The sequence below is a fragment of the Thunnus maccoyii genome, chromosome 7, assembly GCF_910596095.1.
Source record: "Thunnus maccoyii chromosome 7, fThuMac1.1, whole genome shotgun sequence".
NCBI classification, from domain to species: domain Eukaryota; kingdom Metazoa; phylum Chordata; class Actinopteri; order Scombriformes; family Scombridae; genus Thunnus; species Thunnus maccoyii.
In genome coordinates this window covers 10,919,531-10,932,623 of record NC_056539.1, presented here as the reverse complement: position 1 = coordinate 10,932,623, position 13,093 = coordinate 10,919,531, and the positions used below count along the sequence as shown (strand labels likewise).

The 13,093-nt window shown below is 41.7% G+C and overlaps 1 protein-coding gene across 4 annotated transcripts in view; it reads right to left on the bottom strand.

The window, feature by feature from the left end:
- Positions 1 to 213: 213 nt before the first annotated feature.
- hapln4 (hyaluronan and proteoglycan link protein 4) overlaps positions 214 to 13,093 on the bottom strand; it is a 33,003-nt gene continuing 20,123 nt past the window's right edge. For 3 of the 4 annotated variants that reach the window (XM_042415786.1, XM_042415785.1, XM_042415787.1), the window contains 6 exons: positions 6,971 to 7,103; positions 4,590 to 4,779; positions 4,062 to 4,234; positions 3,750 to 3,865; positions 3,227 to 3,413; positions 214 to 1,506 (listed from right to left, as the gene is read on the bottom strand). In XM_042415786.1, the coding sequence (XP_042271720.1) occupies positions 1,115 to 1,506; positions 3,227 to 3,413; positions 3,750 to 3,865; positions 4,062 to 4,234; positions 4,590 to 4,779; positions 6,971 to 7,103 (1,191 nt within the window). In that variant the 3' untranslated portion in view covers positions 214 to 1,114. Of the gene's footprint in view, positions 1,507 to 3,226; positions 3,414 to 3,749; positions 3,866 to 4,061; positions 4,235 to 4,589; positions 4,780 to 6,970; positions 7,104 to 9,070; positions 9,742 to 13,093 lie in introns of those variants that run through there. The other variant, XM_042415788.1, reaches the window with a different exon arrangement.

Below are 13,093 nucleotides of genomic sequence, written 5' to 3'. Positions count from 1 at the left end.
ATAAGAAAGCAGATAAGCATATCTCCAAAAATGTCTAAATATTTAAACTAATAATTCAACTCTATGATTCCCGTATGTAACTACAGTATCTGGTAATGTTTTTCAAACCCTTAATTTAGGTTCTTCCTTTTATTTGTCACCCATCTGTTATCCATTCATATATATCTCTTCATGTTTATTCATATAGAAAAAAATACATACCAAACACAGTTATGTTGTTCAAATCAACAATTTCCAAGACTTTTATTTTTTTTCCAGAACATCCATCCATTCAGTAGTTGTAAACATACTCTGAAATTAAGGTCACTGCTTATAACATTTGTGAGGAAAACAGCGATTATTGTAGCTTTGTATTTCTGCTTACTAAGCCTCAGCGACTATTCTAGGCCAAACAATACATGCTCGCTTAATTCTAACCTAAGATGCTACCATAAAATAAAGCTCTTTTTGAATAAGAGTGAATATTTTAGAGCTAGTGCAGTATTTACTATTCGGCCTGTTCAGCTCTGTAATGGGATTGCCAGGTCTTAGTTAATGAGAGAAATGACTCACATTCAAATATTGCATTGTGCCAGAGGGTTGCTAACCAAGCATGGCACTCAGATACAGGCAATTACACTTGGTACAATCAAAACTTACAGGACATCTTGGATTTTTTCCATACAGTTCGGTAGATCATCCCCTCTCACTCAGTAATGAATGCTAGGATTTTGGCTCAGGCTGGGGCACAGAACTGAGGAGCCACAGCAGGGGCCAAAATATGATCCACACACACATGTAAACAAGAATATTCGCAGCAGATTCTGATCTGATATGTGCCTGAGTGATGATGAAGCGGCTTTAATTTTACAGTTTTCCAGCGACAGATGTGCTAACATACTCACTCCTTAAGATGATTGACTGACTGGAGATGAAGGGAATATCACCCTAATAAAGATGTCAGCCTTAATGTTACACGGCCTCGCTTTTTCTCTCTGGCAAATCTGCAAATTAGTACATCTACGTCTGTGAGTGTTTTACTTTAAAAGCGATGAATGGAGTCTGGCTGCTTGGTGACAGTTGTTGCAGTCAAATCTAAAATTGCATCCCACTCCTGCTCTCAAGTCTTTCCACTTTAAATCACCCTTGTAGCATTCACTGGGATACTGTTGCTGCTCTTCCTCCTTGTCAAACTATCTTTAGGGCTATTTGTTGTTTCAATACCACCTGCCATTTCATCCTTGTTCTTGCGGAAACAGTACACCCCATAGAGACGGAATTTTTTATCAGGAAAGCCCAGGTGTCGGACGCCTGGATGGGATCCTCCACAGCGGGACCGAGGGTTGACTATGGGGTAACGGATGCTGCCATCCTCCAACCAGCCAGCTTCACAGCGGTCCAGCAGCTGGAACTTCCATGCAGCATACACCTGACCCACTTTGGCCACCACTGAGCCATCTCGAATGCAAGCCTTTGTCGCCTCGGCATAGTTGACCTTCTTAAACCGTTTGAGGAAGTACACTTTACCTGAGGGGTTAAAGAATGAGAGGAGAGCAGAGCATGTTTGTTGTGAAAACATATAAAAAATTTAAAAAAAAAGGTGAAGGGAAGCAGAGCAAGTGCATCGTTCAAGAGGGCTAGAGGAAAGAAAGAGAGAGAAGTGAGTGAGAGAGAGAAGCCCCAGAGACAAGCTGAGCCCAGAGTTTTCCTGACCTCTCTGCCTGATTGTGTTCAGAATATCAAATCATTTCAACAACCATCTGGGCAGCTGCTCAAACTCTGAAGGTAATATTCTTGTCAGTGGACAGCACTTTAACTCAAAATTGCTCTTAAAACGTTTCCATTTTTGCTTTCATCTCACTTCTGGGGAGACTTTTTGCCTGGCAGTGTTAAAGAAATTGGTATCCTGATTGGTTGAGTTGTTTGAACTGAACTGAATCACAAGGCAGCTTCTCCTAAGAAAGAGGCAAAGAATAAAGAACCTAACCAATAATAAAGAGCCAGCGGTTTCTCCAAATAACAACTGCTACCATGAAAATCATGTCCGAAGCCTCAGCTTTGCACTTGGCTCAGTTATTGATTTTATGCTTGTTTATGTGACTGGTAGCTATTAGGTAGGCAGAGTATTGTCTCATATTTCCCCAAGGGACATTCAGTAAATACCTTCCAGCTGGACTGAGCAACAGCATCGGTCATGACCACAGCTGAAACCTCTTGCCCACAACAGACTGTCCACAATAATTAACACACAGGGGAGGCAATGAGCAATCGTTTACGGTTTCTGTCATTCTACCTTTTTCTCGCTGAGGAGAGGCACTGGTGCTGCTTCTTTTTCCCAGTTCAGACTATTCTAAAATGGACTGGGATTCAAATGAAGAGCCTTGTCTTTCATCTGGATAATAAAAAAATCTATTTAGTTTTTAGAATTCAGGAGAGGTTTTCAATTCTCTTTCAAACTTCAAAGAGGCAAATGCAGACTAGAAGTCATGTTTTTCCCAACTGAATTTTTGAATTTCGCTGTTAACCAGCGCTGCACTATCAAACAATTCCTTTAATAATCAATGTTTTCATTTTTAATTATCAAAATATTTATTGCTGGTATCTGTCTACAATAAAAGAGTAATAGAGTAAAACCTTTTATTACATCTTTTCTCCTCATACATGTCGACTTGTCTCAACTGCCCCAATACACATAATAATATATATATTGCATAAACCAATCCAGCCTCCTACATTCCCAAGTCTGTTTGGGCTTAGACACCTGAAGGTGGTGCGTGTGACGGAGACAGACTCTCTGTGGGAATGTGATGTAAATGAAAGAACTTGGAGATAAAAGGCGATGCCTGGCACCCAGAGGACACTGTGGCCCTAACAGGGCAGAATCAACACAGCCTGATCTAAATCCCAAGGCCTTAGGCCTGTGAGATCACAGGCAGAGATCAGAGATAAGGGCCTCATTTCCCCACAGTCCAACACTCATGTACATCCTCTTTCTATGCAGTAGCACAACAATCCAGCTCAGCCATTGTCTTGTCTTCTTCCAATCATCAGCCACAGATGCTTGAGACTCAGTTGGATGTTTGTATTTAGTTGTATGATCGAGTAGATGGACTACAAAGTGTTTCTGATCTCAAGATATTTTCACACACATACACACACACACGCACACACACACACACACACACACACACACACACACACACACACGTGCAGCACACAACAACCTACATATCTCTCTGATCCTCACCATTGAGCTTGGAAGTGAAGCAGAAAGCGTCATAACGCTCATCCTCCTTGTGCCTATAGCCATAGTTACGGACACCAGCAGGGGTGTCCTTGCGGCCGCACTGGTCTCTGGGATGAGAGATAGGGTACTGGACTGAGCCGTCCTCCAACCATCCAGCATTACACCAGTCTAGTCCTTCCAGCCAGGCCTGTAGCAGGAGACAATGTAGGTTAGTTGGTCATACTGAAGGATTAAAGACATCATTAATAGGAGGAAGTATTTGGTTTATCTCCTCTCACATACTGTAACTCAATTTCTCTGAATTTTTATGCTTTTTAAAATAGAAGGCCTGCAGTCAGATAGCTGCTGCTAATCTTATGTATCTTAATTTCAAACCTACTGGTGCTCTAAAACAGTTTATGATTGAGGGTTATAGCCAGTAAGTGATTTTTACAACTAATAGAGGGGCCTATAAATGAATGTACTGTCAGGAAGGTATGATCTACATGGTGCCCTGGCAGTGTCAGGGACTGTGTGAACTTACCTTGTGCAGTTGAGAGTGAGAGGCCAGGATAGCGTCCTGCTGTTTGCAGGCATCCTCAGCCTGGTGGTAGTTGAGCTTATAGCGGCCCTCACGGGGGTAGTAGGGAAATACAACTCCTACAGGTGGACAGAAACAGGCCAACTGTTCAGTATGATGCTGTGAAATTTCATACATATTTGATATCATATATAATGCACTTCAATCTCATGTGAAGTGGAACCGTTGTTTTTTTCAAATCAAATTTTTCACAAAAGCCAGTCGAGCATTAGACAGAGCTCCAACAAAAATCGCTAATGGTTCAAAATTCCTGACCTTCTAGGTCGAGGTTGACAAATCCTGTGTCGTCTTCCATGTCGTTAGTGACCTCACACTCATAGCGTCCGTAGTCATCCAGTGTGACATTTTGGATGATCACTGAAGCATCACCTGGTCCTGCCTGCTCCAAAAACACACGGCCTTTGTATGATCCAAACACACGCTGCTGTCTAGAGAGATTTGACAGAAATATAAAAAAAACATTTTATATTTTGGTTTATTTTATTTTTACTGAGAGGAAAATGATTAAGAAATGCTTCAACATGAAATATCACAGCCTGCGGAAAAGAGCATTGTATTTTTTATGATATCTGAGTGAGTTCATGAAAATCTTTACTACATGGTAACATGATATGTAAATGTGTGTTAAGTATTTACAGTATGTGGTGGTGGAATTAAATCAGCAAATCATTTCAACATATCTTTGAAGTGGGCCTTACAACTGAGAGACATGTAAATCTGAATAAAACAGAAGATACAGATTGATTGATCGACTGATTGAAAAAAAACAGATGCAGAACTTACCTCCCAAGTGCCACAAAGACATCTTCAAACTGCAGTGCATCTGTCACCTTGGTCCATTTGATCCGAATGCGTGCAGGATCAGTGTTCTCTGGCTCATGATGGAAACGGCAGGGCAGAGTGATGGAGCCACCGCGGTGTGTCACCACTTTACCAGGAGCTGTCTGCACGATCACAGCTCCCGTGTCATCCTCTGTGGCAAGAAGGAAGGCGCAGTTATTAATGGCTTAACATACAAGTGAATTCACCAATGTTTGCTGTCACACTTGACACTAATACCAATACTTCTAAAACGTGCAATTCTAATCGTAAAATTCAATCTTTGTTTTTCTTTGTGCAAAGTGCCCACAGATTGAATCAGTGTCAGCTAATAAAGCAGTTGCCGTTTACTTTTGCTGTCACATTAGCTCCTTAACATCCAGCATATCAATAGCATTTTTTTATCATGCTCAAAGAGTCTAGTGTGCAGCCTACTCACTCCTCTGCCCAGATCTATCATAAGATCACCCACTCAAAATTTTAACCTCAACCTCTGCAGAGAGCAGTTCACCACAGTGACCCAAGACTAATGGTAACAACAGGCCTCTTCATCCAAATGGGCAATAACAAGACCTAGTTTGCATTTCTGGCAGACATTTCCTCAGATGCTGTTTGCATGTGTGTGCCCAGGCAACCAAAGGCTACACACAACAAATTTGGTGCAAGCATTTAAAACGTTTAATTAACAGCTGCAAGAGGTTTTCTGCTATGTTGTGACCAGATAAAGGCACCTACAATTATCCATGCCAGCCAGCAATTAGTCCTGTCACTGCTTACTGCTCTCTGCAAAGTTGTTTATCACCACCAGCCATGAAAGCATCGAGTGGCGTTTAATCAAAACCTAAAGCGCATTATTTCCCAACACTGAGGGCTGTGCTGAAACATACTGATGCTAACATCCAAAACAATGTTACTGTTTCAAAGAAACACAATTTTACAGACATCGCTTGCAGCGATAATGAGCTCAACAACTGGTGATATTTGCAGATGGGGAAGGATCATGTTCTTTTTACTGCACTAGTGACTCCTACTGCTTGGTCAGGGTGTTTGTGTGAAGGGAGCTGGGATCTGGAGACAGGATAATGTGGATCATTACATACATTACACTGTCCTACTAAAGCTAGCAGCTGAAAAGAATAGACAGGCAACTGTTTCTCTGAGCAGACAAGTTCTGATAAACCCACTGTGTGCTACCTGCATGTTTGCTAAGACATTAGTCATAACTTTTTTAAGATGACACTATCTCAGGACTGTGTGTCTGTTAGCTTGTTGTGGTGTTCCTCTTCCTCCAAGTGCCCGAAAAATACCTTAGTGCAGATTTAAGTGCAGTTTTGGGTACTTGTACTTGTATTAATCTTCTATTCCAATGCATTTCAGGGAAATATATTGTACTTTTTATTCAACTACATTATCTGATTTCTGTACTCCTAGTTTACTTTATCTGCAAAGTATAGGGTTTTTGTATTTTTGTATGCATTTTTTACAAATATAACATTACAAGGACATTTAGACATGTCAACTTGCTCTCTTGCATATTACTTGATATTTTAGAGACTAAACAATTAATCATTTGATACCAAACAGTATATAAATTAGTTAACATGAGGTCCACCTTGATCAGTTGCAACATTCAAATGATACTTACATGGTTATGCATAATAATAACACAATATAATACAGAGTATATGTAGAAACTTAACTCATTCTGCATCAAGAGTACTTTTGCTTGGTAAAAATGTGAATTCAGGACTTTTATTTGTAGCCGAATAAAGCTTTTAACATTGTGAGGGTTTTACTTTTTCTAAAGTGTTTGAAATACTAATCGAATCAAGTCAATATCTAGCAGGCAGGAAGATTTATATATATATACGTATATATATATATCTCTTCTACATTCCAGATAATATAGACAGCTGGGTCTCATGTCATCCCTGATGTCATCAATTTGCCTATCATGTAAAATGTTCTCAGGTGACTACTTGTGAGCAGTGTTTGATGGGGTATTAACAACTTTGAAGATGTGTTAAACTGAACTCCAGGTTGTGAGGATTCTCAGTGATAAGACAAGAAAAAGTTCATTTGTACAGCCTGATAACACATACAGTGAATGTTTAAATGACCCTGAAATACTGCATAAAATACTGTGAATTCTACCTAACCACTGTGCCAGACTTCTTCATTATATTCTTCATGTGAATATACAGTAAAATGCACTGAGTGTGGCGGCTATTGTGTGTTAACTTAAATATTTCTGGGCTTATTTCAGTTCATATCAATGAAAAAGAAGACCTCCTTGCTTTGGAGATGAGCATTATGAAAAATAAGAAAATATAAAATGACCTTACCGAGCACATGTACCACTTTTCTCCTTCCCTTCTCTATGTCTGAGGGCAGGCAGGTCACTGAGAGGGCAGAGGTTAGGATGAAAACCACAAAGAACATTTTCCCAAAGGTCAGAGGCCGGGGCTGCTTTGAAAACTGCAGGAAATGACACAAGAGAGAATAGGGAGTATCATGAGTTTACCGAAAATGGGTAAATTAAAGAAAAAGCACAGTAATACTCCAGGAGTGGTGAGTTAGTTTGGGCTAGAAATGCATTTTATTGTTAAATTTGATATAAATATTCAAGTCTATTTATTCCTTTCATAAAATAAATTGTGTCTACCCAGAGCAACAGTTTGACATCCTTAATGTCCTGGTAATCACCACAAAGAGTAATAAGTAATATAACTATAACCACACATTGTATAATATATACATACACAGTGTATATCCCATGCACATTGATAAAAATGCACATCTGACTCGTGCATTTTGTCTAAGTTCAGTCATGTTGACACCTCCACACAACACACCAGAGAACTCAACTTTAAGTGTTAAAATGTTGGGTAGTTTAGCTAGTCAGTGAGTGAAACAAAAAGGCAGCAGATGATTGGTTACTTCAGCTTTCTTGAAACGAGAAAATAAGGTTACTGTGTTTGGTATTGACAGTCATGCTTTCAAATAGCTTAGCAGCCTGCTATATATGCCAGCTTTAAAATGTGCAGCTCACTGTCACAGAATGAAAGAAGAGATAGTCCTCACAGGATAGTCAGAACTTCAAGGTTGTTTTGCACTTTTTTTATCTATACAGTCACGAGCCGGGAGAAAGAACAGAAAATGTTTTGGAAAGTTGTGAGTGAAACAAGCTTGGATCAGCTGTATAATATCTCCTCCTGCAGCAGGGTTCGAATTATGGGGGAGCTAGGGGAACTCAGCTCCCCTGAAAAGGACATGAGCTCCCCTGAACATTGTCCATTTCTGTGTCACAGGTTATAGATTTTGATCTTATGTACATTATTAAAGGTGCAGTGTGTAGGATTTAGTGGTATCTAGCAGTGAGGTTGCAGATTGCAACCAACTGAATACTGATTTATTTCTTCAGAGACTTCTTCAAGAGATGAGCCTGAAGGAGCACAGGGAGCTCACCACCAAACTGCTTGAGAGGCAGCCAGGGCTACTTTTGATTCCCTTATGATGCGTCAGTGCAGGCATGGTGCCCCACCTTTTGCTGGAGTTCCAGGAGTGCCATGGTGTACTTGTGGTAACTGTAAGGACATGCATACGGACCAGAAGAGGAAATGCTGTGGCCAGGAGTCTGCCAACTTTGTGAGCCTACTACCACACTTCTCCCAGTACTGCCTTGAGGAAGGTTTTATAGGCATTCACAGGCAGTACGAGTTTCTCTAAGGACAGGAACTTCAAGGATTTGGTTGAATAGGAAGGCAACATCCCTGAGAATTAATAAATTCACAGCAGATGTAGAAAAACCAACTGAAACACTCAAAAAGAAGGAGCTTAATTTCATGGGAAATGTATATTTATTTGTGTGAAAATACGACATACAAAACGGAGTTGATTATGTGGACTAAAGTGGGATGATTTTTTTTTTTTTTTTTTACAGTAAAGTAAGCAAAACCATTAGCCAAACCTTAAAGAGGTCCCTCAGCAATTTATTGCTGCACTTTCAAAAAATACGGGGACTTGCAAGAGACAGAATTGAAAAAAGATGTTCTTTTCATATTATTGGCCAAACAGTGACCCTGTGTTTACTTTGGAACAAAGGTCCAGGGGAAAGTGTATTGTCATGGATACTGTAGACCTCATAAAACTGTCTCAGCTGCCATTCACTTCACCAGCAAATGCTGATGATGGACGCTCATTTATAACCTCATCTGGCTCCACAATCACCCACCCTGCTATATCACCCGTATGCGTCGGAGTAAACACATGTTAACAATTTTAGTATGTATTAGTAAGTATTAGTATTATGTGTGTACGTATTCTCCCTAGCAATTTGGGCACACTGCAGGGGGACACAAGATTATTTTTTTTCAGCTCTTTGCATGGCTACCATCAGACTGTTGAACTCTGGGACTTTGTGAACATACAGAACACACACGTACCCACTGCCACTGGAAGCCTCAGCTGAGACTCTCTGAGCTGCTTCTCTGAAGGACAATGATGACAACCTCTCATCTGACTTCAGTTCGCCATGATTTCCTGAAGGTTATGGCCATGGTGGTGGAGCATGTTGGGCTCCCTTGGGGGTGGAGCACCATGGCCAAGGAAGCTGCTTTACGCCTTTCCTCCTCTTCATCTCATTCCCCCTTTGCTGAAGAGAGTGAAACGAGTGACACTGTTGGTCATCCTGATAGCACCGGACCACCGCTCGGCGCTGTGGTATGCGGAGATGACCCAGATGTTGGCAGCCCAGTCCTGGTCCATTCCCCAAGTGTGGGGCACTCTGTCCCAAGAGGCAGGCATGATAGGCGCACCGCCCATGTTTGGCCAACCTCTTCAGGCTTGGCTCCTGAGAGGGACAGGCTGATGCGGGCTGGACTGTCTGCACAGGAGGTGCAGACCATCCAAGCAGCGAGAGCAGAATCCACCATTGCTTGCTACAAAGCAAAGTGGTTGGGATTCCAATGCTGGTGTGAGGAAAGGAGACTGGACCCCCTGACATGTGCAGTGGTAGAGGTTCTCTCCTATCTACAATATCTGGTGGAAAAGGTACTGCGTCATGCCACTGTTAAAGTGTGTGTGGCAGTGGTTTCCTCCACCCCCTCGTGAAGTGTTTTTTACAGGGGGGTAGGAGACAATGGCCAGTGATGCGTGTCACTGCCCCCAGTGGGAATTAATTAATGCTCCTCATTTAATGAAGATTTTCTGCAAAGTGCAAAATATCACTTTAGGTTAATAATCGCCATATAGCATTTTCTGCTTCCATCTTGTACACAGAGATTCTAATAATCTGACTAGCTCACGCGAGACTTTCCTGTGATTCTCCCTGTGCATACACTGCTTGCGTAGCAACACTGACACCCACTGGAAATTTACTTGTGCTACTGCCTAATAATGATATTGGCAATGAATAACACTGTACCCTAAATTCTAACTACAATGACCATCTTATTCCCATAAACACATAACATGTAGGAAACAAAAAACTATTAACTTACATTACAACCCATATACTAGACTTGACTCTGCTGCTGATACTGATATCAGCTCATACAGACTCGCTGCCCTCAACACTTCCTGTAAATGCTGATCTGCTTCTTGTATGCCTTTTTTTTTGAGATGAGACAAAACAGGTGATACAAAAGAAGGCAAGACAGAGCGTAATCCAACAGATGAAATGACAGGATTTGCGTGATAAGACAAAATATGTATTGAGGATGTACAGTGGTAACAGCAGAAAAGAAAAATTCAGATGTTAGTACTTATGATATGAAATGTGTGTGTTAGGGAAGGTGTAGGGCAGTCTGTTGTACAGGATTTCTGTGTGTATAGGTGTGAGTGAGTATGTAAGTGTAGAAGAGCAGAAGAGCAATTGTGGCGAGTGGTTATAAGAAGAAAAAAAAAGATAATAATGATAAGTAAATAAATAAAAATAAATGAATAAAAAGGGAGAGGAATGGAAAAGGAACAAAGAAAGGAAAAAAGAGAAATTTTGGAATTAAAAAGAATAATCAAGTTTAATTTTCTTGGCAAGGGAGGCTGGTGATGTCTTAGGTACAGCCACTCTATGACTTTCCTATTCACTCATCTCCCCCTCTCGTCTGCAACCCCCCGGCCATGCCCGCCAGCCCCAGAGACGAAGCTAGGAAGGAGAGAAGAAGAGCAATACACGGGAGAGGGAAAGGGAAGAGATTCATTCATGTCCCAGAGTCGGACAGTGGTTGTTAGCCTGTTAGCTTGTTAGCCTGTGGATACTTCAGCGTCATGCCATTGGTAATTCAAAAAACTTCCCATTGGACCATCTGACCCTGATCTTTTTACCCTAACCCTATCCATCTCACTCCATGTGCCTAAACCTAACCTATCCCTCGGTAGCTTCATCAGACTGCAAGGAAGCATGCCCAAAAAGGGCATTTAGTCTCTTCCGTCCATTAGAGTGGCCTGAGAGGTGCAACACCCAGTGCTGGAAAACTCAAAATACTCAATACATTTAGAAGTCCGGACTCACTCTGGTTAGTGTCCCCTTACTGTACCTCCCATGTCACACACTACACTGTCCTCTGTTGCATTTTTAAAATATAGGTGGAGGGAGCTAACATAAAATTTAGTGTTCCACACACCTTCTCACATAGATAGTGATGTCACTTTCATGTGACATCACTACCTGAAACTTTTTTTTATCATTATTAGGTTGTGATGTTTTGTTTTGGTCACTAAAGAATGAAGTCACGATTCTAAGCCCTTGTTATGTCACTGTTCACTGTGCATTGAGGGTGTGATGTCATGTTCCCAAACACTGTAACTGAACATTCCATATGAGATAAACCTTTGATGTCCCTTTGTGAATTGTTTGGATACAGAATCAGTACCAGATAGGAGTTGCAGAGACAAATCCCTATTGTGATTTAACAGGAAGCGAAACATTTTTCACTTTTCATCCAACTTTTCGTGATGGCCCCAATGAGAAACAAGGATTTCAAGATAAAGAAGCATGATATTCTGCCCAGCTATTCAGGTGGGTACATGATAGAAAAGTTCCTGGGGGAGGGATCCTTTGGGAAAGTGGCCCTGTGCACAAATTTGGACTCCTATAAAGAGGTGGCAGTCAAGATTGTCTGTAAGAAGAAGGCCTGGTCTGGTAAAAGAGAGTTGCACATGCTCAGGAAACTCATCGGTCTTGACCTCGACAAGAACAACTTGGTCAAGTTTTTTGAACATTTTGAGTACAGAGAACACATGTGTCTGGTATTTGAGATGCTGGACATAAGTCTGTGGGACTTTATGGTCAAGAGATCCTTCACGCCATTGTGTTTGTCTGAGATTCAAATAATCGCGCAACAGCTGCTGGTGGCTCTAAAGACCCTGAAGAACATAGGTTTGGTGCACACAGACATCAAACTAGATAACGTGATGCTGGTGGATCATCAGTGGGAGCCCTTCAAGGTGAAACTGATTGATTTCGGTTTGGCCCATACTGCTTCGTCGTTGGAGCGTGGAGGTCTCTATCAGCCTCTAGGTTACAGGGCCCATGACGTCATCTTGGGCCTCCCTTTGGGAGAGGCCATAGATATGTGGTCTCTTGGCTGCGTTTTGGCCCTCATGTACGTGGGCCAGCACCTGTATCCAGGAGGGTGTGAGTATGAGCTTTTGAGAGCCATTATGCAGCTGCAGGGTCAGCCAGATGATCACTTGCTGAGATCTGGGGTAAAAACCACAGAATATTTCAGGAAGGTCCGAGGCTGGTTTAGTTCTACATGGCGGTTTAAAACACAAGCTGAGTACGAGCTCGAAGAAGGTGAAGTGATAGAACCTGACAACATCGTGTTTTCCAGTTTTGATGACCTGCCAAAGACCCGTGCAGTGTATAAGGATTCCACTGAGTCTGAGGACACAGAGTCGTTTTTAAGCCTTCTCGAAAAGATGCTACATTTGGATCCTGAAAAAAGGATCACCCCCAGGGAAGCACTGGGACATCGGTTCATCACGATGAAACACTTTCCCACTAATAACAAGGCTTATGTGACACCAGCCAAATGCAAAATCATAAAAGTACGCCCATTGAAGAAGTCGACATTTGAATACAAGCGTGTCGTCACATCCAGTTGTGAAGTGAGAAGATCGAGTAGAGCGTCCGTTACTAGCTTGGATGACCCACTTTCAGCTGGTGATGAAACCACTGGTGGAAAACCACAAGCCATGGCTGGCTTAGATGAAACCTGCACTGCTGGCCCAATTTATGGAACCACAGACACAGCTGACAGAACCGCTGCTAGTAATATCAACAGACCACCTGACACAAATGAAGCAGCATCACCTGCCTCTGTTAATTATAATTCAGAACAAACGCCTAGCAGTGATGACGAAACCTCAGGCTTCATCACAGTCAAAACTCGGAAGACGTATTTAAAGAGGATCAGAAAGTTCTTCTCCGGGATGATGAAGCGTATAAGGTGTTGCCGTGTAGG